Source organism: Paramisgurnus dabryanus, chromosome 1, assembly GCF_030506205.2.
Source record: "Paramisgurnus dabryanus chromosome 1, PD_genome_1.1, whole genome shotgun sequence".
Lineage (NCBI taxonomy): Eukaryota > Metazoa > Chordata > Actinopteri > Cypriniformes > Cobitidae > Paramisgurnus > Paramisgurnus dabryanus.
Genome location: NC_133337.1, coordinates 37064953 through 37089041, shown reverse-complemented (window position 1 = coordinate 37089041; position 24089 = coordinate 37064953). Strand labels below are relative to the sequence as shown.

Sequence of the window (24089 nt, the reverse complement as noted above, 5' to 3'; positions counted from 1 at the left end):
ATTATGTGTAGCGACAGCAGAGATTCATAACCAGTTGACACATCCAGCAGTAAAAATTAGTTGTAAGCGAGGCCTGATAATTGCCAGTTGTAATATGAGAGTTTTCAAGCAGTGTGAACCTAAAATACATTTGATAAACAACAATTTGAGATTGATATGGTCGGGACTTGGATTTTCCATTAAACAGTTATAAATAGTATATGCAACACGAATGGCAATTTGTACGTTTTTCACGAGGGGGTATTAGAGGTTACATTTTTGTGACCACCATGTTACCAAATGCTTGCGACCCATGTAAACCTCACATGCTGCCATGAATAACTATGCAAAACATCTTCTTATAGATTAAGTAATAAATAATTATGAGATACCAACACATCACTGATGTAGGGGTGCGCAGGGCAAAAACGAACGCGGGGTAAGTTGTAACACGGACTGTTTACATTTTTGCACAAGGTTGAGCATTTTGATTTTCCGGTATTTTTTTCACGCTGCCAAAAGACAATCTCCCGCAAATTATTGGAAATGTATAATGTTTTCCAGGGAGATATTGATGAATGAGTGTTTTGGTGGCATGTAAGTACATTTTTTCAACATATGTTTTTTTCAGTTTTTAAGTTGGGTGTAAACACCAAATGGTTGCTGGCTGCCAACAAAATAAATGTACCTGTCTTATCAAAAATCATGTGTCAAATTTATTTTTGTTAATATCTTTAATATTGATTAAATGTGGTCACGTCAAAGATTGAAATCATAATGAATTGAATGGCTTAAATCAGACTTTGATGCTCATTATCTCAGAATTTGATTTTGAAACTGTAGTTTGGTTATTATAGACTGGGTCACACATATAAAAAAAAATTGTCATAATTGTGCTGCTTTTTCTCACATATTTAGACAATTGTATCCATTTATAATTGAACTATTGTTAGAAAAGGGCTGGATGAATGAATACAGTGTGGATACCTGTCTATTTTAGACAGATATATAAACAATATCCACTTCAAGTAGACAAAATAGTATTCAAATATTTGTCTGCAAACTTAATTTTTAGTTTTTTAATTAAGTGTTACAACTAACCCCCTGCCTGTAAAAATTAACCCCACCTATGGGGTAAGTTGTAACGTTTGCACTTCTGTCACGCTTGGTGTCCAAGAATGGTAAGTACTAGAAACAAACTTCAAATGTTGATTTGTAGCAGAGATGTGTGTGTTGCTTGTGTAAAAATATAATTAATCAAACTGAAATATTTTTTGAATGATTGAGCCAAAACCCAAAAGCGTTAGGTTGTGCCCCGCTCTCCCCTACTATATAGTTCATTGCCAAGCCACAACCTGTGACGTTGACACAGATTTTAAACCTGTAACACAAAAATAGCTCTAATATCAAAATACACCCCCAAATCAGAAAAAGTTGGGACACTGTAGAAATTGTGAGTAAAAAAGTAATGGAATAATTTACTAATCTCATAAACTTATATTTTATTTGCAATAGAATATAAATAACATATCAAATGTTGAAAGTAAGATATTTTGAAATGTTATGCCAAATATTGGCTCATTTTGTATTTCATGAGAGCTACACATTCCAAAAAAAGTTGGGACAGGTGGCAATAAGAGGCCAGAAAATGTAAATGTACATATAAGGAACAGCTTAAGGACTAATTTGCAACTTATTAGGTCAATTGGCAACATGATTGGGTATAAAAGAGCCTGTCAGAGTGGCAGTGTCTCTCAGAAGTCAAGATGGGCATAGAATCACCAATTCCCCCAATGCTGCGGCGAAAAAAAAAAAATTTTCTGAGTTTCTCAGAGAAAAATTGCAAAGAGATTGACGTTATCATCATCTAGTGCATAATATCATCCAAAGATTCAGAGAATCTGGGACAATCTCTGTGCGTAAGGGTCAAGGCCGGAAAATCATACTGGATGCCCGTGATCTTCAGGCTCTTAGACGGCACTGCATCACATACAGGAATGCTACTGTAATGGAAATCATAACATGGGCTCAGGAATACTTCCAGAAAACATTGTCAGTGAACACAATCCACTGTGCCATTCACTGTTGCCAGCTAAAACTCTATAGGTCAAAAAAGAAGCTATACCTAAACATGATCAAGAGGCGCAGGCGTTTTCCCTGGGCAAGGTTAATTTAAAATGGACTTTGGCAAAGTGAAAAACTGTTCTGTGGTCCAACGAATCAAAATTTGAAGTTCTTTTTGGAAAACTGGGAGGCCATTTCCTTCCGGACTAAAGAGGACAATGACAACCCAAGTTGTTATTAGCGCTCATTTCAGAAACCTGCATCTCTTATGGTTTGGGGCTGCATGAGTGCGTGTGGCATGGGCAGCTTACACATATGGAAAGGCACCATCAATGCTGAAAGGTTTATCCAAGTTCTAGATACATACAATCCCATTCAGACGTTGTCTCTTTCAGGGAAGACCTTGCATTTTCCAACATGACAATGCCAGACCACATACTGCATCAATTACAACATCATGGCTGCGTAGAAGAAGGACCTAAGAACTGAAATGGCCAGCCTGCAGTCCAGATCTGTCACCCACAGAAAACATTTGGTGCATCATAAAGAGGAAGATGCGACAAAGAAGACCTAAGACAGTTGAGCAACTAGAAGCCTGTTTTAGACAAGAATGGGACAACATTCCTATTCCTAAACATTGGTCCTCCTCCAGCTGTTCCTTATATGTACATTTAACTTTTCCGGCCTCTTATTGCTACCTGTCCCAACTTTTTTTGGAATGTGTAGCTCTCATGAAATCCAAAATGAGCCAATATTTGGCATAACATTTCAAAATATCTTACTTTCAAGATTTGATATGTTATTTATATTATATTGTAAATAAAATATAAGTTTCTGAGATTAGTAAATTATTCCATTACTTTTTTACTCACAATTTCTACAGTGTCCCAACTTTTTCTGATTTGGGGTTGTAGTTCGAATATCAAGTTTACTACGAATTCATGCATAAGATGGGTGACAAAGACACATGCGCACTTCAGTTATTGTGGTATAGATGAGATAAAAGTGTTTACATGGCCGTGTATTGCGATGTAAATCGGCATACGCCACCTTCTAATACGAATAAAGTTGCTGCAATAATGAGCTTAATCGCATAAAAAAGTTTAGTATTTCCTGACCGTTTAAAAAAAATTTTTGGAAGTGGAGGACTTGGAATAATGTAGAAAAAGATGCCAATAAGAACCAAGTATAGACGTTAACTTAAATGATTAAAAAGCAGCCTGATGATACGTCAACGTTGATAAAATGCAAAGAGCAGATTGTAGGCAAGGGGTGACTACATTGAAGATGCAAACGTATCACAATGGTTATGATATATAAGAATAGCCAAATAAATGATTTTGTAGTTACAGATTTCTTTGTGAAATTTTATAAACTGTCATCTGTATTTTACCACTGGTCGTGTCTGCTTCACATAGCCATCTTACTTTAAAGAATACAGTTAGAGACTTAATAATCAATAAGTGGACTATATTTGGATGCTGCTGTGCCATTTTTCTGGGATGTTGAATAAGATGTACTGGGCTGTCTTTGTACTCACACTGTATATCCAGTAAAACTGATGAGTTTTGTTGTCCATATTTGTTTTGTGCTACACAGTAGTACCATCCACTCTGTGTGCGATTAGTTACACTGTAGGAGAGATTAAATCCAGTCTGAATCAGTTGAAGCCGTCCTCCGATGTCTCTGTACCAGGTGTAGTTGGTTGGTGGACTTGCCACACTGCTGCAGTTCAGGGTCACTGGATTGCCCTCTAACACGCTGCTGGATGGCATCGCTGATATTGATGTGTTTTTAGGGGAAACTAACAGAAAAAGATACAGATTGATTTAGGAATAACTAACTAGTATTTATTCCCACTGAGACAGTTACATATTATGTCAAAAAAACTGATTACCAAATCCAGGGCGCACTCATGTATACCTAACCCAACCCAAGCACGATTGTCCCCCTTCGCTACTCCCCCAGAAACACACACTCACACTGTACTTTGAGCGATCTGAGCTCGGGCACGCTTCGTCATTGCGATTGCCCAGTGTAATATTATGTCTGTGTTTTTTTATTCTGAGTCGTCTGGTGCGCGATGACACACAGTCCTCTTACTTACTAATCATATTGCTTAGTTAGTCGTGTATGCAGCTCATTTATACACAAAACCCTGCTGCACGCATAAGAACGTTTTACGAAGGCAGATAAAGGTGAGTGGTCGCGCAATTAACGTCTCTCCTTTTGAAACACGCTCTGGCATGATTTGCGATCACACTGCACGTTCTGCACCTGATCCCAAGTGTCCACCTCTGCATGGCCAGGGCATGATTAACTAAACCGGGCATGGGGCATGGTACGGAGCGATCAAACTAGTCAAAAGAACCAGGCTTAGGGGAATTAGGGGATTTTTTACCCTTAAAACCCCCATATAACTTCAACATTCTCGTAGATCAAGCTGTTTTGATTTTCTTAGCAATGTGATGTCACATTGATTAGGCCTCGCCCACGATGGCTGACAGAACCAAGCCAGAGCAGCTGTAGTGTCAGTGCAATAGAGAAAGAAAGTGATTGACAGCACAGCACAATCATATTCCCCCCTCCAATCTTAAATAATATAAGCAAAAAGTGTACACTCTTACAACACTCTTCCTTTTTTTAAGAAGGAAATGTGTCTAGTATACCTTTATATGTCCTAATTTTGTCTGCGCGAATCAATTTACATCAGACTGCCTTGTGAACGAGGGTCAATAAAGTAGGGCTGTCAAAAGATTAATCACATACAAAATAAAAGTTTTTTGCATAATTTATGTGTGTGCACTGTGTGTAATTATTTCATATATATATACATAGTCACAAATTAATGTTTGTATTTAAGAAACATTTTCGTGTATATTTAAATATATTTTGATATATTTTATATTATAAATATAAATACAAAAATATACCTAAATAAAAATTTTCTTCAATTCATACATGTATGTATGTGTGTATTTATATATACATAATATATACACACTGTATACACACACACACACATATATTACAAAATTTTTATTTTGTATGTGATTAATCACGATTAAAGGCGCTCTAAGCGAATCTGTGTGACGTTACTTTTTGTTGATGTTTGAACTGTTTTCAAACAAACGGAGCGTAGCTAACTCCTCCCCCTCCCTTCCTTGCTTTCATGAACGTGCCCAGCCCCCACCCCCAAATCCTTCTTGTCGTTGGCTGTAACACTTTGTTATCGTTTCTGGTGTTAGATTTGGCAACTTTGTTTTTAATTCAGTTTGTGGAGCCTAGGCTGTCTACAGAGATCGCGTTTTTTTACAGTTTAATCAGCGGACAGGCAGCAAGCAGATAATGAGGAGATGTTTTCTGTATGTAACAAAAAATGTTTTATGGTCTAAAACGCGTGAATTCGCTTAGAGCACCTTTAATCTTTTGACAGCAAGTTTTTCTTATTGTTACTCAAGAATGGATCAGTATCAACTGTTCGTGATCTAGTTTTACCTCCAGTAAGTAGGCTATCATATTTTTTATAAATGATTACAAATCGCCTTTCCTATGTACTTGTTCTGTATACAGGATGGAGAGCAGCAGCTCATTTGCATTTAATGTTCCTGTAAAGCAATTCTTAAAAATAGTTTTTTAAACACATTATAAATGTCAGAAATGTGTGGCTGAAACATGCCACAAAGACTGTAAACTATGTAGTACTAAATTGCAGAGTTAGATCGATAAATATCTTATGAGTTCAGGATTGAGCGCTTGAGCCACGTTCATTGCCCAACCCCTAACACAATCGCGAGTATCCATTCAGGTTGAAGTAGTTTTGAAAGTTGAGAGAGACGGCAGCTTTTTCGCGAGTGGGTGTGGTTTCAGAAGAACTAGGCTCCTGCATGCTCTCTCTCTCATGCACACGTTTAACGTTAATAGGACTTCCCTCTCTGGAGCAGGTAGAGTGTTGCGCAAGTGCATTTAAAAAAAAAAAGTGTTGGGGCGGTTCTTTTCAAAAATTCGGGAAAATCTTCCGCTATACGTTTAAATAAACTGATTTAACAATTTACCTTTACCTTAAAAATGTTTGTAAATTTAATGAATAATTATTTTCAGTGTGTGGCATACTCAGAACACGTTTACTGCTGTATGTGACTTTACATGGACTTCAAAGAAGCACCCACAAAAATGTGAGTGTTTTTCTCACCAAAACTTTTTAGCTTTGTATAATAAATGATCTGTAGGGTATTTGAAGCTGAAACTTCACAGACAAAAATTTGGGGGACACCTGAGACTAATATGACATCTTAATGACATATATAATAGGTCCCCTATTAAAAAGCATTTGCTGCTTACTGTGTCTACACCACTTTTTTTATCAGTGTGGTTAGCAGGAAATATTCAAAATGTGTAATGTGCATCTCTAGTGCTGCTTGCTTTTTTGCAACCGAGATGCTTGCTTATAACGATTTAATAAACTAAACATCAGTCTGGAAATATATATCATATTTTGACGTCCTAATATACATAAAAAACAAATAACGAATGTGCTTAAAAACTACATTTTGAATCATTAACCCAACATTTGTACATTGAAAACTCACACGGAATGTCCAGTAACACTGATGTGTTTTGGGTGCCATATAGGTTTTGGGCTTGACAGTAGTAGGGTCCTGCCGGTGTACGATTAGTCACATTTAAGGTGAGATTATATCCAGTCTGAAGCATTTGAAGCTGTGTTCCATTTTGTCTGTACCAGGTGTAGTTCAGCACTGCTGGATTTCCATCACTGCTGCAGATCAAAGTCACTGAACTGCCCTCCAGTACAGCGTTAGATGTAAACACAGACACTGATGTGTTTTTAGGAGCATCTGAAGAGAAAATAAATTCAGAGCATAACTATGTATGATAATTTACAATGATATGATCAACAAGTTCAAAGTATTTTACTCTTACACAGAACACGTAATGTGATGTTGCTCTGTGCTGTTGCGTTCCTCTGCTGTAGCTGGTAGTTTATAGTGCAGATGAAAGTGACTCCATTTTGAAGGTACGTTGCAGTGAAGTTCAGATCAGAGATGATCTGAGTTTGATTCTGTTGATCCAGCTGAAGTGTGCTGTTCACATTAAGGGGGAGTCTGTCAGTGGAGCTCCATTTGAGAGTTGGTGGAGAAGAGGAGCAGAGAGTCTTAGCAGAGCAGCGCAGACACATAGAGCTCCCCTCTAACACCTCCTGAACCTGAATCTCAATCTGATCCTTAAATATCTGCACTGTGGGTTTGGAGGGAGATTCTGAAATGCACACATGGAGAAGGTCACAAAAAATCTGTTTTTTATTTACCTACGCAACCAATTTGTAATTTACAAAGTTACTTACCGATCACATTTACTACAGCAGTTTTTTGTGAAAAGGTATATTTCAATTTACCCTCAACCCTGAAGGTATATGTGCCTTTGTAAGTTGAGGTAGCGCTATAAAATATGGTTGTGCAGTCTTTCTTTATTAATATTCCAGTTATATTCCCTTTAAGATTTTGATTTGGATAAAGGGAGTTATACGCTGTAGTTTGCAAGCCATTCAAAGTTTTATACCACAATCCCGATGTAGTGGAATCGAGATAACTGTTATACATGTCCTGAACTTCGTATCTGCAGTCTATGATAAAGCAGGATCCAATTAAAGCATCAATCTGTCCTGGCATACTGATACTGAAATCTGCACACCAAACACCTACAATACAAACATGATGAGAAGCAAAAACAAACATTAATGCCAATTACTTCCTTAAACATCACACAATTCTTAAACATTAGTTTCTTAAACACACAACAATTTTTGTGATATGATTTATTGTTAATTATATTAATTTCAAAATATAGTTTTTGTGTATACAGATGAAACATACAATACATGTACCACATTTAGTTTTCAGAATTACACAATACGTTTTTGATAGGATTAAAAAAGAACAAACCTTGTAACAAAAAAATGAAAGGAATGATTTTCTGTGCTTTCTCCATCTCTTCAATAAAAGAGTCAGCTGTTTAGAGAGAAAACCACACCTGTAGACATGCAGAAATAACTAAATGAACTTTGTGAAACCATATACACTACCTTGGCAAAACAACTGGCTGGCTGTATTTACATATGCAAATAGTTAAGAACCTATGATTGTCCAGGGATTAATATGTTTAGGTAACTAATGCAGTCTAGCTTCTCATGTTCAAAACAATCACGAAGAGATGTTACTATGTTTCCATAGGAGAGAATTATTGACATGCATCAAGCACAGTAAATAACTTAGGAGATTGTTGAAATCACAGAAATTGAGTTAAAACACTATTAACCCCTTAGGCGTCACCTCACCCTATTGAGTAAAATCTACACTCTTTGAGTTTTCAAACGATTTATAGTTTGTCATGATTAGATAAAAGTTCACATGCAAAACATATTGAAGTAAACGTAGCCGTCCCGCTGGCGGGACAGTGACATTTAGCAGGATATAAATGTTTTGAGGCACACTTTCTTCATAAATGAATCAATTACTCTTCCTACATAATTTATTTTATAAAACACTGTTGAAATGTCTATTCTAAAGGGCTTAGACCTTTCCAACCATATATAGTTTGTAATGCTAGATTAAAATTTACATCAACAATATTAAAGTAAAAATTAGGTGTCCCTAAGCATGTTGAATCAGCATTGAAAATCTGATGAAAACCAACTCATGGGTAATGAAAGTGCGACTAACACTGATTTGTAGTTTGTGGTCTCAAGATCATGCATGTATATACTGCATCTCTAGTGGGCAGTAGTGGCCATTCCTATTTCTGAACCCCAATAAGCATTTTTAACCTCTTAGCTTCAATATACACTGCGGCCTAAGTTCAGGGATCTCATTATCCAACGTGATCTCATGAGAATACGTGTGTATTTTTACGTTTCAGTGTGGTTGTACAATACGTACATTTACAACTTACAATATCGAAGTTTTGACAGGACTAATACATAAATTCTTTACGTATTTTCAGCTTTACAAACGTACAAATTTGTACGTAAGTTATTCCTATTCATAAATATTAAAATCGCGGGCATTGGCGTTTTTTACTCATAAAAATAACATGTTTTCAGTCATATTTTCTGACTTATTTATTCAAGACAGTTTACCCATTTACCTAATGAAATCATTATGATATTCAGAGAATTTAACAATATATAACATTTTAAAACTTTAAAATGAATAAAATTTTTGTATTTATATTTTGTTTGTTTGCCATGACACATAAAAACGCGTTTTCTCCTGCTGTCTTCTATGCAACAAAATACAACATAAATTCACAAAAGATGTTACTTTTATTCATTTGCTGTAATACACATCTTTAAAATTCAGCGATCTTGATCCGAGTTCTCATCAGCAACCGTAAAGTTAGATCGTGCGTTCATTAATGTGAATTCAAATATCCCGCCTCAGGCTGCATTATCCCAGTCTCATGTAGATGCGTATAAATAGCACAAAGTGTAAAAATCGTGCAATACATACGCCAAATTCCACTTTGACTTGCATATGATATGCCAGTCCTTCCCATTCACTTAAACGGCGCATCTTCTTTTGTCATTTTATTTATTGGTTTCTCAAATTTTTTTTAGATTCCAGATTTGCTTAGAAGGTTATTTAATATACAGGTTTCTCCATGTTTTTGTCTATATTTAAGCCATGGTCGCTTGGAGTTGGGGTTAAAATTAGAATTAGTTAGGATATCATTTTTAAAAAGTTAAAATGTTGTTCTAACCCTAAACCCAAGCGAAAATGGTAAAAAAAATTTGAGAAACCAATAAATAAAACGACAAAAAAGATGCACCGTTTAAGTGAATGGGAAGGACTGGCATATCATATGCACACCAAAGTGAAATTTGGAGTATGTATTCCACGATTTTTACACTTTGTGCTATTTATACTCAACTCCGTAAGACTGGGTTGCATTATCAGTTCGGGTAAAGTGGTTGAATAACACCCACAATGGTTGGAAAATGTCAACATATAGGGAAATGCTCATTTTGGTCCATCACATATATTTCCCATTAGTCTAACTGATGCTTACTCATTTAATTGAAAAAACATCTGCACGTTATGTGGACTTGATTTTTTTTTACCATCTGAGATGAACAACAACTTTGGAACAACTTCAACTACTATACCTTATTTTTCTGCTTTTTTGTTGTAAACAAATATATTTAGCAAGAAAGTTAACTGACTCATCAACATTGTGCTAATTTAATAGTGGCTTTACTGGGGACCATTTTTAGGATTCGTTTTTACAGAGTAGACTGACTATCTGACTTTGTTGTCAAATGATGTTGATCAGTGCAATGAAAAGTTCAAGTTTTTGGCTCAGCAGTGTATTAAAACCCAGTGTATAAAATATAAAATAATTAATCATGACATCATTGCAACCATCAAATAGGTCAACAAAATTAAAAGTAAACAGATCAGTGGATCACTTTGAATTGGTTCCTGCTGTAACGAAATCACAATAACAATATTGTTTTGTTCATAAGACAGCAACAAACATGGCTGTTATGGTCTTATTTAGATGAATTGGGTTTATTTGTCACCAAACACCAAAGCTTTGTTATTATTTCCAGATAAACTAAGAACGCTTGTCACTTAAATGCTACAGCATAAAATGGGCTAAGATATAGTTAACTTTACAGACTTATGTGTTTATGGACTGCATGGACGTCTGTCCTCGGTGTATATCTGATCTGTTGCCTGCGTATAGAGGGATACCTTCCTGAATAAGAGTTTAGCATCAACACGCCAACCTAGAAGTTTGTTGTAATTCTGAATCCAGGTTGAGGTATGTTTAATTAGGGCTAAACCTTGCTGGAAAGTGCCCCTCCAGGGAAAAGACTGGATCATTATATGTAAGATTTTGAAACATTAATAGATTTTAGATAATAAATTGAAGTTAATTGCACTAAAATTATGATTATAAATATATTTAAAAATGTTATTGTGTGTATTTGGTGTAATACAATGAGTTTATGTGGGTTTATGGTTAAAAAAACATTATTTCCCACATACCGTACATTATTGTTGCTCCTCTATGCACTGCCTCTCTGTAACGCGTTGATTTTGTACAAAGCTCATCGTTCTGAAAGCGCAGTGTCCCTGATTGGCCAGCTAAGCTAACCAGAATGTTGTGATTGGCCTGTATTACCTTTGTCGTTAACCAAAAGTGTGACGCTCCTTACCATGTTTGGAAGATTAGCTTCCAATGCAATACTGACAGGAGTATATATATTCTTTACTTTATCAATACGAACCAAATCTGATCCAGAAAATGCAGATGTACGGCTTGAGCAGGACGTAGATTTGTAAGATAAGGATACTAAAACATAAAACCGTGTCTGCATTTGTGATCGTAGAAACGACAAACAGCAAGCACTACTCTACACTGCTCTTACTTATCATGGTTTGATCAATCAGTATAGATTCTTTAAATATGAAAATAAAAGCTGCTTAAAGGCTGTATGTCAGAAGTGGAAGGAATTAGGTTAATGATGTTGTGTCCATGTCAACATGCCGAGGAAGTAAACTGTTGCCTACAATCCGTGTGTTTGTTGTAGTCCAAGAAAAGAGATTCAAGTTGGAAATGATAACATAGGTCATTGTTTACTTTGGGATTTGTAGCTTTTGCATATCCTTAACATGTACTAATGCACATGTACACATCAAAGGAAATGTAACATTGTGAATCTGATGGTGCTCTTTAACACATGTGACAGGTTAGGTGTGCATTTATTGAAAAATAATGCATACCTGGGAGCATTTCTCAACCAATCAAAATAAAGCATTCAACAGGCCTGTGGTATAAACAGAAGTTAATTGTACTAAAATTATGATAATAAATATATCAATTGAATTGTCTTGCTCTTGGTTTCTTATTCAGACTTTAGAGAACCTAACTGAGATTTTTCCCAACGTCTGGATCACTTGCATTCTCCATACATAACTTTTTTTGAAGTTTGTAGAGTATTTTTGTCTATTTTGTGAAATTATATTTTTAGATCATTATTGTGTTACTAAAAGGTTGGAATTATACTGGATTTTCCCAAACATTGAGTGACATTCAGTTGTATTACTATTAATCTTTGTTAAAAATTCAACATTTTTAACATTATCTGAGAGTACAAACATCACATTGTTTCATTGATTCAAGGTCATTCTGTATTGTTTTAGGTTAAATTAATTATTTCAACATTATCTTATGTTGGAGAAACATCACTGTATAATGTCAATTCATTGTCATTTATTTTTAATAAAACATTATTTGTGGGTACCAAAGTGATGTTGGGTCCAAATCACTTTAAAAAGTTAATATAGTCAACATTGACCTAAAATTTTAATAGTGGCTTTCTATCTGGGGACCATTTTTAGGATTAATTTTAGTCAGAGTAGACTGACTTTCTTACTTTGTTGTCAAATGATGTTGGTCAGTCAGTTCAATGTAATGTTCAAGTTTTTGGCTCAGCAGTGTATTAAAACCCAGTGTATTAAAATGAAATAATTAATCATGACATCATTGCAAGCGTCAAACATGTCAACAAAATTTAAGTAAACAGTACTTTACTAAAAGTAATAACTGAAAAAAAATCAAGAAATCTTACCAGGAATGAGAAAAGGATGTAACTTGTATCCTTCCTGAAAGCAGATAGTTAAAATCTCACAAATACATGGATGCTGTGGATTCTGTACTGACGCACCTGCTGATGTTTTAAGACTAAGTAAAACTGTGCTGTGTGAACAGAATCACACTATCATAACTGACCTCAGATGTACTTCAGTATTGAAGGAGTTCCAGGACTTCCTATATCAGGTTGAGCACACAATCTGTTCACAGTCAGAGGAAAGTTATGCAAAATTTGTTTAAACATTTTAAAGTCAAATTTAACCAGTGCCTGTCATTTTTTCAACTTTTTTTTCTTTAAGCAGGCTACACTTAATGTCTGTTAAGCTATATTAAGAGAATTTAAGAGACACTATCCCCCAATGCAAAATATTGAAACAATTAAACAAAACTATTAGCTTAAGAACCTATTTTTATGACAAAAAATATTTGTGAATAATTAAGAAAAGTTATTTGAAACATTCTTAGTTGAGCTTTAATCTCCACAACATCAGTGTATGAAGATATTGTGTGAGTTTTATAACAAAATATATTAGTATAGTTTTAGAAAATAAGCTAAAATAATCAGTGGATTAATCAATAGTAAATAATTGTTTACACGGGATAAAACTGATTTAACATCAGTGCTTAAATGAATGGTTCGCCTCACAATGAAAACATAATCATTGTTTACTCATCTTTGTGTCATTCATACTCCTCATGTCTTTCTTGTTGGGAACCAAAATTGATATATATTGTCCATATATAAATATACATATTTATATACGCTGCATATAAGCTTCAGAAACACACCAAAGCTCCACAAATTATTATTATTATCATGTGATTTATGCAGTATTTTTCAAGTGTTCTCAAGCGAATGGGTTTGGTGAAAACAAGTAAAAAATAGTAAATATACTTTTTTTGAAATTTTAATTGACTCTTTTACATTTTTTTAAATGATCAGTTTTGTCTTAGAAGAAAAAATGAAGGTATAAATGATTCGAACAGCATGCGTGTGAGAGCACTGCATTTTTTTTTTTTATTGTCCCTTTAAATGTGAACGTTCCAAAAAAACTTTTAAGTGAACCAAGCTGACTCCATCTCAGGACGTGGTCAGGGTATGGTTCTCTTAAATGCATAGTAAACGCAAATGTCTTTATGCAAATGTAATGATGACGTGCAACGATGCAGATTAAATTGGCCATTGTATTTAAACAGTCATTTCTCAATCAGCTTTCTGTCCACATTAAAAATAACACTTCAGATCCTGTCTGTGAATAAAGATCTTTATACTTTGTCGTTCTTTATTTACAAAATCTAAACCAGTGCCTCTTGGCCCTGCAAACTCTGTGACTTGTTACTATAAAAACATTGCTCTGTTTGTTTAAGAATCCTTTCCAGCCTGATATAACATCATTAGCTTAACAAAATGGCATGGGTTAAGGGCCGGGCTATCTATTTGTTTAGTCTATGACAGTTGGAGGCGTGTTTGGGAAATCTTTACAAACATGGCGTAGAAATTACACAATTGAATCAGCTTTCTGTATTGTCTATAATAAAATATAGTACAAAAACATAATTCTCAATTGTGCCCCTTATTAAGGCAAAAGATATAAAATATAGATTCTCCAAATGTAAAAAAATTACAGGGCATAAGGTTTAGGGTCACTTACTCTTTTTTTCTACATTACTCTTTCATTCCTTTATCACAAACATTACTGTGGGAATTTGTTGTAACTAAAGCAATCCAAAACAAATCAAAATATGTTTTATTTTGCATCACTAATGTGGTCACCCTTTGCCTAGAATTTGCAAGTAAATTTACATATTGTTTCAATCCAACTTTTTCAGGTCTTACCCTGGGATAATTTTTAAATAGTACTGAATGAGTTCCCATCTATTCTGGGCTCTTATTGGCTGCTCTTTCTTTATTTAATGACTTGCGTTGTGTTCTGATGATTATACTAACTTTATAATCTATCTAAAACTAATTATATTCCAGTTCATTCGATTTGGTAGATCTTATAACACATTTTGAAAAATATAAATTAGGCCTATTTAAGAAATTTGTATTTCTTTATTTATTCTTCACGCCATTCCAGCATCTATGGCTATATTCATGGCGAGAACCGGTTAATCCATACACAAATTCACCCACTAAAAAAATCTATACAAAGGTTGAGAAGGGGAAATTTGGTATAACCAATTTACCTAACTTGCATGTTTTTGGCCTGTGGGAAGAAAATTGAGTACCCAGAGTAAACCTACGCTGACACAAGGAGAACATGCAAACTCCAAGTAATTTGTATTTAAAGATCACATATTGTAGATTGAAGTGATTCTAGCTGTCTGGGCAGCATTGTTTCACTTTTGCGTTAAGATCAGAATTTAACAATGTAAGCAACTTGGGGTTGTTGTTTTTACAGAGCTTGTTTTGTGACATCATCTCCATGCATGACCGACGGTGGTTCCCCAGGAGCAAATTTGGGATGGGTGATATTTTCATATGTCGTGTCTTCTGCATGGGTGGAAAGTTCTCTGATCTGGGATTCCTTTCCTGGTATGGAAATATTTTTCTAGGAATCCATCACGTCTGGTGAGGTGTTGCTGTTGGACTGAGGGTCAGAAGAGCAAGGTGCCGAATAATGTCGCACAACAGCATAGTCAGTTGTAAGTGAGGAGATGCCCCTGATCTCTCCCGACTCTGTTTCGTTGTTTGTGAAGTCAATGGAGGAATAATGGAGGGATTCTTGGTTACTCGGTATAGTAGCTCCATAAGGTGACAGCATACCTTCACTGACATAAACAGACTCTTCTTCATTCTCCTGTAGAGTAGATTAAGGGAAACACAAGAACTGCATCAGTGGTAAACTGTGACGTGTTATGGCATAAGTGTTTCCTTTTAAAGTTTTGTGAGTATAACTTACCCTGACACTCAGTGTATCTTCTTGTCTTGTTTTTGAAGATTTGTGTTTCTTTCTGCTGGAAAAAAATAATAGATGTGGTTATGCAATATTAAAGTAAATATCAGATCTGGATCAGTTAAGCTGCGTCCACACCGCTAGCATACTTTGTCGATGAGTATCCCACATCTTTTTCACCGAAGTCGTTAGGGGGTGTTCCTAAATCCGCCTGTCTCATTAACAGTTATAAACAAACATGTAACCATCCACTGCAGTAACAGACGAGAGACTGATGATGTTAACGCCACTGCTTCACACTCTCATTGGTAGTAGCTCCAGAAAGTCATGGACACTCCACTTTTTTTGAAAATGTGCTAATTTCCAGCTCCCCTTGATTTAAACATTAGATTTTTACAGTTTTGGAATCCATTCAGCTGATTTCTTGGTCTAACGGTTACCACTTTTAGCATAGCTTAGCACAATCCATTGAATTCGATAGACTATTAGCGTCGCGCTCAAAAATAACCAAAGAGTTTCGATATTTTTACTATTTAAAACTTGACTCTTCTGTAGTTACATTGTGTACTAAGACCGATGGAAAATTAAAAGTTTTGGTTTTCTAGGCAGATATGACTTGGAACTATACTCTCATTCTGGTGTAATAATCAAGGGCTTTGCTGCTCTAGCATGGCTGCAGGAGGCACAATGTAATTATGCACTGCCAGAAAATAGTCCCCTGCTAATACCAAGGGGACTATTTTCAGGTGCTGCGTAATATCATTGCGCCTGCTGCAGTCATATTACGCCAGCCAAGTCCTTGATTATTACACCAGAATGAGAGTGTAGTTCCTAGCTATATATGCCTAGAAAATCGCAACTTTTCCGTCAGTCTTAATGCATGATGTAACTACAGAAGAGTCAAGTTTTAAACTCTTTGGTTACTTTTAGCGTGATGCTAATGGTCTAATCAGATTCAATGGATTATGCTAAGCTATGCTAAATGTGGTACCGCCTGACCCGGAGATCGGCTGAATGGATTCCAAAACTGTAAAAATCAAATGTTTAACTCAAGGGGAGCTGAAAAATTAGCTTTTTTAAGTGGAGTGTCCCTTTAAGTTAAACGTTTCTCAACTTTGACCCATCTCTGTACACGCCCACTTCCTGTTTCCAACGGTCACTGTCACTAATGTCGGCAGAATTCACCAAGCTTCCATTGGATTGAATGAGATGGCGTCACTCGGCTGTTGATAGCTTCTGACGGTGTGTACGCAGCTTTAGATCTCTTTATCTAACATTTTGGCTACATGATACAGATCCGTTTCACTATTAAGTAGAATCTCTAGTAAATAACAAGAATTTCATCTTCATGTTTGCCTCATGTCTAATTTGTTAACATGGAGAGCAGAGGGTGGAGTTTATGACCTATGCTGCAACCAGCCACTAGGGGGCAATCAAAATTTAGTTGGCTTCAGTTTTTAGGACATCTGTGCCACGCCTTTGGCCTAGTCCACACGGACATGGTTAATTTTAATACCATGACTATTTTTACGCCGCTCGGCCGCGTAAAACACAGTATCTGGGCACTGAAACTGAACATTAAAAAAAAAAAAAACTGCCAGGGTGAGGATTTTAAGAAATGCCGGTTGCAGTGTTGTCGTGTAAACAGTAAAACCAGGGTTTTTGCCTTAGTTGGGACGTCACTTTTGTTAGGCTTCTGATTGGCCAAGGTGGCTTTACAATTTGGGTTATATTGTCGCCTGCTGGGGTGGCATGCCTTGACAGCACTTGATAGTGTGTTTTTGCTTTTTAATGAGGTCGGAGATTTCTTTTAAACCCGAGCATGTGTGGACAGGATTTTTTTGGAGGAAAAAATCTGGTTATAAAAAAAACCTGTGTCCGTGTGGACTAGGCCTTTGCCTCAAAATATATAACAACACTCCCCTGTGAGTGTCTATATTGTTAACTCATTTGTGTTGTGTACGCACCTTGGACAGAGAAGTATAAGCCATAAAAGCATCATCACTGAAGCCCCACCAGCAACTCCAAGCAGGAAAGAGTAAGGGTGGTTACCTTCTGGGCAATAAATAAAAAATAAAATCAAAAAAGTATGTCGAGAACCACTATTTAGCAGAATGTTATGTAAAGATTTTTTTCTTTTTTTAACATTAGGCCATACTAAGTGGTTTTGTAGGCAAATGCATAATAAAGAAATGCAAATGAGTTTTGAAAAACAAGATTGATAAATGATGGTAACCATACAGTTGACAGTACCAATTGACTTCCATAGGATTTGTTTTTTCTAATTTGGAAGTCAATAGGTCTGTCAACTGTGCGTTTTTCCATCATTTATCAAAATATCTTCTTTTGTTTTTAACAAAATAAAGAAACTCATAAAGCATAAGGGTGAGCAAATAATGACAGAATGTAAATGTTTAGGTCAATTTGTTTGATAACGTGCCAGTAACAAACAGAAGAGATTATTGTATATGATTGTTATGTTGACCTGGTCAGTGTTGGCTACTAGTCTAGAGTCCTTGATATGTTTGATGTTTGGTGACAGAGGACAGTGTGTGGACTGGATCCTGACACCCTATAGTTCAAATCTTTGTTTCTCTACTTATGTATGTGTATACTTTATGTATTTGATGTTTACCTTTGACTAAGAGAACCAACTGAATCTGTTGACTGGCAGTGCCGTGAGTGTTGATGATAACACACTGCAGAGTGTCTGTGTGTGTAAGTGACTGATGGAGAGTAATGAAGCTACTCAAATCTGTGCCGCTCAGTCGCTCCTCGCTGATGGATGTGTTTGTAGAGTTACTGACAGGACGTCCAGATAGACGCCACTCCACTTTAGGAAAGGGATTTCCATGAGCCTTACACAAATACTCTGTTACATCCCTATGGGTACAGCTTGATGAGAAAGATACTTTAGGGGCATCTGAAAAATAAAGAAAATAAAATGAAAATATAAATCCATATCAATGTAACGTTACAAAATGATGCTCTTACACTGAACACGTAATGTGATGTTGCTCTGTGCTGTTGTGTTCCTCTGCTGTAGCTGGTAGGTTATAGTGCAGATGAAAGTGACTCCATGTTGAAGGTGAGTAGCAGTGAAGTTCAGATCAGAGATGATCTCAGTTTGTTTCTGTTGATCCAGCTGTAGTCTGCTGCTCTCATTGAGGTGGAGTCTGTCAGTGGAGCTCCATGTGAGAGTTGGTGGAGAAGAGGAGCAGAGAGTCTTAGCAGAGCAGCGCAGACACATAGAGCTCCCCTCTAACACCTCCTCATGACCCTCAACCTCCATCTGATCCTTAAACATCTGCACTGTGGGTTTCGGAGGAGATTCTGAAAGGTACACAACACATCTGAATAGAATTAAGGCGGACGACAGGGAAAGAACTACAAAAAAGGACTACAACAGGAAGTTGGCCATGATACAAAATACAAGACTACAAAGTAAGGTCAACATGGGGTCACTCACCATTAACAACTATTAAAGCAGATCTTTCCGCATACGTCCATTTCAATCCACCATCAATTTTGAAGAAAAATGTGCCATTATGATTTAAACTAACGTTATAAAAGATGGTGGTACAGTTTTTGTTTTTCAATTTTCCGGTTATGTTTCCTTTAAAGGTGTTTATAGGGCTGCTGGAATTAAACACTAGATTACTTGCTTGATGACCATCTTTATACCACACTCCCAATGCACTGTCATTGAGATATCTGTCATATGTGTTATTAATATCGAATCCACAGTTTATGATGACACATGATCCTCTCAGAGCGTCAGTCCTCCCCGGCAGACTGATGTTAAAATCTCTACACCAAACACCTACAAAAGTAAACAGATATAAAAATATAAGGTGGTTAGGGTACAGAGCTGGGTAGATTACTTCAGATTTGTAATGAATTGCTAATTTTAAAGGGGACATTTCACAAAACCTTTTAAGATGTCAAATAAATCTTTGGTTTCCCCAGAGTACGTATGTGAAGTTCTAGCTCAAAATATCATATAGATAATTTATTTTAACATGTTAAAATTGCCACTTTGCAGGTGTGAGCAAAATGTGCCGTTTTGATCTCTGCACTTAGGGTGTACTCACACTATCCAAACCAAACCGCGCTCGGGTGCGTTTGACCCCTGGTTCGTTTGTGTGATCGCTCTCTACCACGCCCAGGCACAGATTGGTTTATTGCGCCCCCCGGCCGGGTTGCAGAGGTGGGCTGGAAGGCGCGATTGCACTCAAACCACGGCCTTCCGCGCCTGAGCCCAAGTGAACCGCCTCTGCAACCCGGCTGTGGTGCGGTTCACTTGAGCCCAATCGCTCCTGAGCGCGATTCAAAAGGTGAAGACGTCAGTTGCGCGACCACTCACCTTCATCTGCCTCCGTAAAAACCTTTTGATGCGTGCAGCGGGGTAACGTGAATTTCCTAGCTGCACACGTGACAGATCAACTAAGCAATATGACGACATGTGAGTGGGCTGTCTGTAATGGCGCACCAAACGACTCTGAATAAAAACCACAGACTTATCATTACGATGGGTTCCAATGTTAAGAGAGCGCTTTACTTCCTGCTTTTTTCAAAACAATCGCATCTTAATGACTAAAGCGCGCTCGAATCGATAAAAGTACAGTGTGAGTGCATACATCTGGGGGAATAGGGAAGGGGGACAATCGCGCTGGGGCATGGTTTGGTTTGGTGTGAGTGCGCCCTTAATGGCAGTAGCATGGTTGGATAGTGCAGATTAAGGGCCAGATTTATTATAATAAGATCCCCTTCTGACATCACAAGAGGAGTCAAATTTCAATGACCTATTTTTTCACATGCCTGCAAAGAATAACTAAGTTACTGGGTTGATTTTTTTCACATTTTCTAAGTTGATAGAAGCACTGGGGACCCAATTATAGCACTTAAACATGAAAAAGTCAGATTTTCATGATATGTACACCCCCCCCCCCCCCCCGTGTGGAAAATCAGGTTGTTTATATGTCTATGTGGCGTTTTGCTTTAAGACAAGCCATGTGCAAATTCATCTTTCAGCATCATTGCTAAGTAATTTCATTGCCAAATTTATTTATATGGTCTGAGGTGTGCGATTGAGTGGAGGCGGGGACTAATTCGCGCATAATTATATATATAAGTACAATTTAACCGAAGCCTCTTACAAAAATCTGTGTTGCTGCAATCATGGAACTTCTGTAGTCACAACTTCCCACGCCAATTAGTGTGCAAATTACTGCCATCATGGAAGGAATCTGTAGTCAGAGCTTCTCACACAACTTTTTGGTGTCAGTCAGTTGCCAGGTATGACTTTGTAACTTTGCAACTTGCTGTTCGTCTTAAAGAGGACATTTCACAATACTTTTTTAAGATGTCAAATAAATCTTTGGTGTCCTCAGAGTACATATGTGAAGTTTTAGCTCAAGATAATTTTTATAACATGTTAAAATTGGCACTTTGTAGGTGTGAGCAAAAATGTGCCATTTTGGGTGTGTCCTTTTAAATGCAAATGAGCTGATCTCTGCACTAAATGTCAGTGCTGTGGTTGGATAGGGCAGATTAAAGGGCGGTATTAAACCCTTCTGACATCACAAGGGGAGACAAATTTCAATTACCTATTTTTTCACATGCTTGCATGAATGAGAATGGCTTACGAAAACTAAGTTACTGGTTTGATCTTCTGCACATTTTCTAGGTTTATAGACCCAATTATAGCACTTAAACATGGAATAGTCACATTTTCATGATATGTCCCCTTTAAATAATTGGAACTGAATCATATTCTATTTTGTATTCTTTCATTGAGGTTCCTATTTTGAATTTGCAGTAATTCTTATTAATAACATACCTGATAACTCCACAAATATGCATTCATGATAAGATACTGGAGGGGCGATAACAGATTGTTACTGAATTACAGATGTGTGATATGAACTTAACCACAAAATAACAACATGCAGGGCAGATTTCACGCTGTGTACCATAGTAACACCATGCTATGTGCATATTTTGGTAGAAAACAACAATGATGGAAGACCCCCCACCCTCCCAAAAGGCAGCCTTGGGTACAGCAACCTTCATCCCAATGGCATGACAACACCAGGCCTTGTGGGGGGAAAACAGACTGGCCCACGGGGAACTCTCCTGGTCCTCCCTATGGCCAATCCAGGCCTGCTTCTGAAAAAGCAAATTAGGGTGGCATGAAGTGTTCTCCCTGTGTGGGTTTACTCCGGGTTTTCCGGTTTCCTCCCAAAGGCCAAAAACATGCAAGTTGTTAAATTGAATACCAAATTGCCCCTCCCCTTACCCTGTACGAATTAATTTGTGTGTAAGGATTTACTGGTTCTCGCCATGAATATAGCCATATGTGCAGGAATGGTGTGAAGAAGAAAGAAAGAAAGAAAGAAAGAAAGAAAGAAAGAAAGAAAGAAAGAAAGAAATGCAAATTATCTGTACTTTAACTTTTGACCTGAAGATGTCGACACTGAGAGACTATTCTCAACAGCTGGCAGTATAATCACAACAAAAAAATTCTGATCAAGTCCATCAGCATGTTTTTCATTTGGAAAAAATCTGTTATTTACCAAAAATGTGTAGGCTATAGTAAAGAGCTGTTAGTTGGATGGACAGTGTGTTTAGTTGTAGGCATATTTCTGAATTCCTTGTTACAATGTTGTTGCTCAAGGTAAAAAATTATTAAACATAATGCGGCAGTTTCCCGGACAGGGATTAAACACAAACCTTGACTAACATAAATGTAACATGTGTCCAAACATATCTTAAAATGCACCAGTGCCGTTTGTTTTGCCTTAAAATACACACAAGTAATGTTTTTAGTAAGGCATGTTTGTTAAAAATAGTGATATTTCCTAATTTAACTAAGGCCTAGTCCTGGTTTAACTAATCCCTGTCGGGGACCCTAGTAGTAAATGTGTAGTGTTAGTACATTGTTAATGCTAAATAAATATTTGTAAATGTATTTCATTAATTTCCTAGCTATGGTAGGAGAGTTTGTAGTGACTAGCTTTAAAAAATTAAATGTGTTCAACAAATTAAATATAAAAAAATATTTATAATTATCGATTAAATCGTCAGATTGGTTTTATAATCTACCCAAACTAGATTAAAACAAGGTGATGATCCAGACCATTATCATACACTCTCAGAAAAAGGTACCTAAAGGTACAAAGTTGTCACTGGGGCGGTACCATTTCAAAAAGTACAGTCCACTTTTGTACCCTAAAGGCACATATTGGTACCCCTAAGGTAAATGCTGGTACCTTAGAGAGTACCTTAAAGGTATCTGCACCTAAAAAGTACATATTAGGACCTTTTAAAACGTACCGCCAAGTGACAAAAGGGTACATATTTTGTAACTTTTATTCTGAGAGTGTATGAAATAAAATCTTTGACTTCATATTCTTCCAAACAAGTAATCATTTTACATTTTTATTTTCCTTTAATTCGATGGCTCTTCCACCATCTTTCTGACCCTTAGGGGGCGTGCACACAAACGCTTTTACGGCAGCAGCCGGCATTTGTTTTCAATTGTTTACAATGGAAGTGTGGCACTTTTTAAAAAAGGGCGGGATAAACATCACAACAATCACCCGGCCCATCGTTCAACGACTGATAAACAAAGCAGAAGTATTACAGCAACCAAAGCGCTCAACTGATAAAGCTGGCAGTCAGCTGAAAAAACCCGACAGTCTGTGTCCACCTGGCGTTTTCCGATGCATTTTACAGCTTTGCACGCCCCCTTAGAATCAAACATGGTGTTTTTTGCTGCTGCTGCACCTTTAGGACTTCACATCTTCTCATGTTTGCACTAGCCTATCCCTTAGTAACAGCACTACTGTATAAAACTGAAGTCAAACGTTGGTCAAATAAAGCAATGATTTGGTTAACTGAAAAAACAGAAAAGATATACAAACCATTTAACAGAGCAGTTAGAAGAATCATTTTAGGAGGTCCCCAGAACTCCATACTGTCATTAAATGACGTCTGACCTTTAAAGAAAAATAAAAACAATAACAGTCTGATAAAATTATGTATATTTAATTTTGGCTGGCACACTCACAAAACAACAACAAGCAATAAGAAATATATAATGTGGTTCTACTTTAATTGTAATGATAGCAAAATATTAAAAAATGGCAATTGTTGGTTTTGAATCAGACCTTTTTTCATAGCAGAGAGCAGTCCAGGTGCTGAATATCCGTATCACCTTGATGATTTGAGACTGTGCTGTTTGAACATAATCAGTAGCACACAATAGGTTGTGACACTATACTTCCCTTTTCGTAACATTAGTCTAATACTTCCTAAATTAGCATGAACAATTTGTTCACAGACAAAATCGAGGCCTAAATAAATAAAATTACAATACAATGTATTTAATTTACTCTCCAAATATATATGTTTACAAATGTGAATGTCAAACTGAAAAAAAGAAAGAGGAGTATTTTGGGG

At 36.6% G+C, this 24089-nt stretch overlaps 2 protein-coding genes across 4 annotated transcripts; both read right to left on the bottom strand.

The window, feature by feature from the left end:
* Position 1: 1 nt before the first annotated feature.
* Positions 2–8049, bottom strand: LOC141281906 (B-cell receptor CD22-like). Its single transcript, XM_073813816.1, has 7 exons — positions 8004–8049; positions 7621–7759; positions 7406–7464; positions 6985–7320; positions 6633–6899; positions 3649–3847; positions 2–119 (listed from the first exon to the last, which is right to left on the bottom strand). The coding sequence occupies exons 1-7, from the start codon at positions 8047–8049 to the stop codon at positions 2–4; spliced, it is 1164 nt and encodes a 387-aa protein (XP_073669917.1).
* Positions 8050–13737: 5688 nt separating this feature from the next.
* Positions 13738–23874, bottom strand: LOC135749880 (myelin-associated glycoprotein-like). Of its 3 annotated transcripts, none has more exons than XM_065268562.2 (8): positions 23798–23874; positions 23552–23626; positions 19093–19446; positions 18618–18956; positions 18259–18546; positions 17591–17678; positions 15630–15684; positions 13738–15527 (listed from the first exon to the last, which is right to left on the bottom strand). In XM_065268562.2, exons 1-8 carry the CDS (start codon positions 23805–23807, stop codon positions 15279–15281), a joined length of 1458 nt encoding a protein of 485 aa, XP_065124634.1. In that variant the 5' UTR covers positions 23808–23874; the 3' UTR covers positions 13738–15278. The 3 variants fall into 3 exon arrangements, with proteins under 3 accessions (XP_065124634.1, XP_073672264.1, XP_073672265.1); XM_073816163.1 differs by having other exon boundaries at positions 15630–15681; XM_073816164.1 differs by having other exon boundaries at positions 17591–17675.
* Between the last annotated feature and the right edge of the window lie 215 nt (positions 23875–24089).

Bases quoted from the DNA above. Each gene is read 5' to 3' on its own strand.
- LOC141281906 (XM_073813816.1), bottom strand. From the start codon at position 8,049: ATGGAGAAAGCACAGAAAATCATTCCTTTCATTTTTTTGTTACAAG. The intron at 7,321-7,405 runs GTAAGTAACTTT...TGTGCATTTCAG, and splicing joins TGCTGTAGTAAATGTGATCG to AATCTCCCTCCAAACCCACA. The intron at 3,848-6,632 runs GTGAGTTTTCAA...TTTTTCTGTTAG, and splicing joins AGTGTTACTGGACATTCCGT to TTTCCCCTAAAAACACATCA.
- LOC135749880 (XM_065268562.2), bottom strand. The intron at 19,447-23,551 runs GTTTGTATATCT...TTACTTTTGTAG, and splicing joins TCTAACTGCTCTGTTAAATG to GTGTTTGGTGTAGAGATTTT. The intron at 18,547-18,617 runs GTAAGAGCATCA...TTTATTTTTCAG, and splicing joins CATCACATTACGTGTTCAGT to ATGCCCCTAAAGTATCTTTC.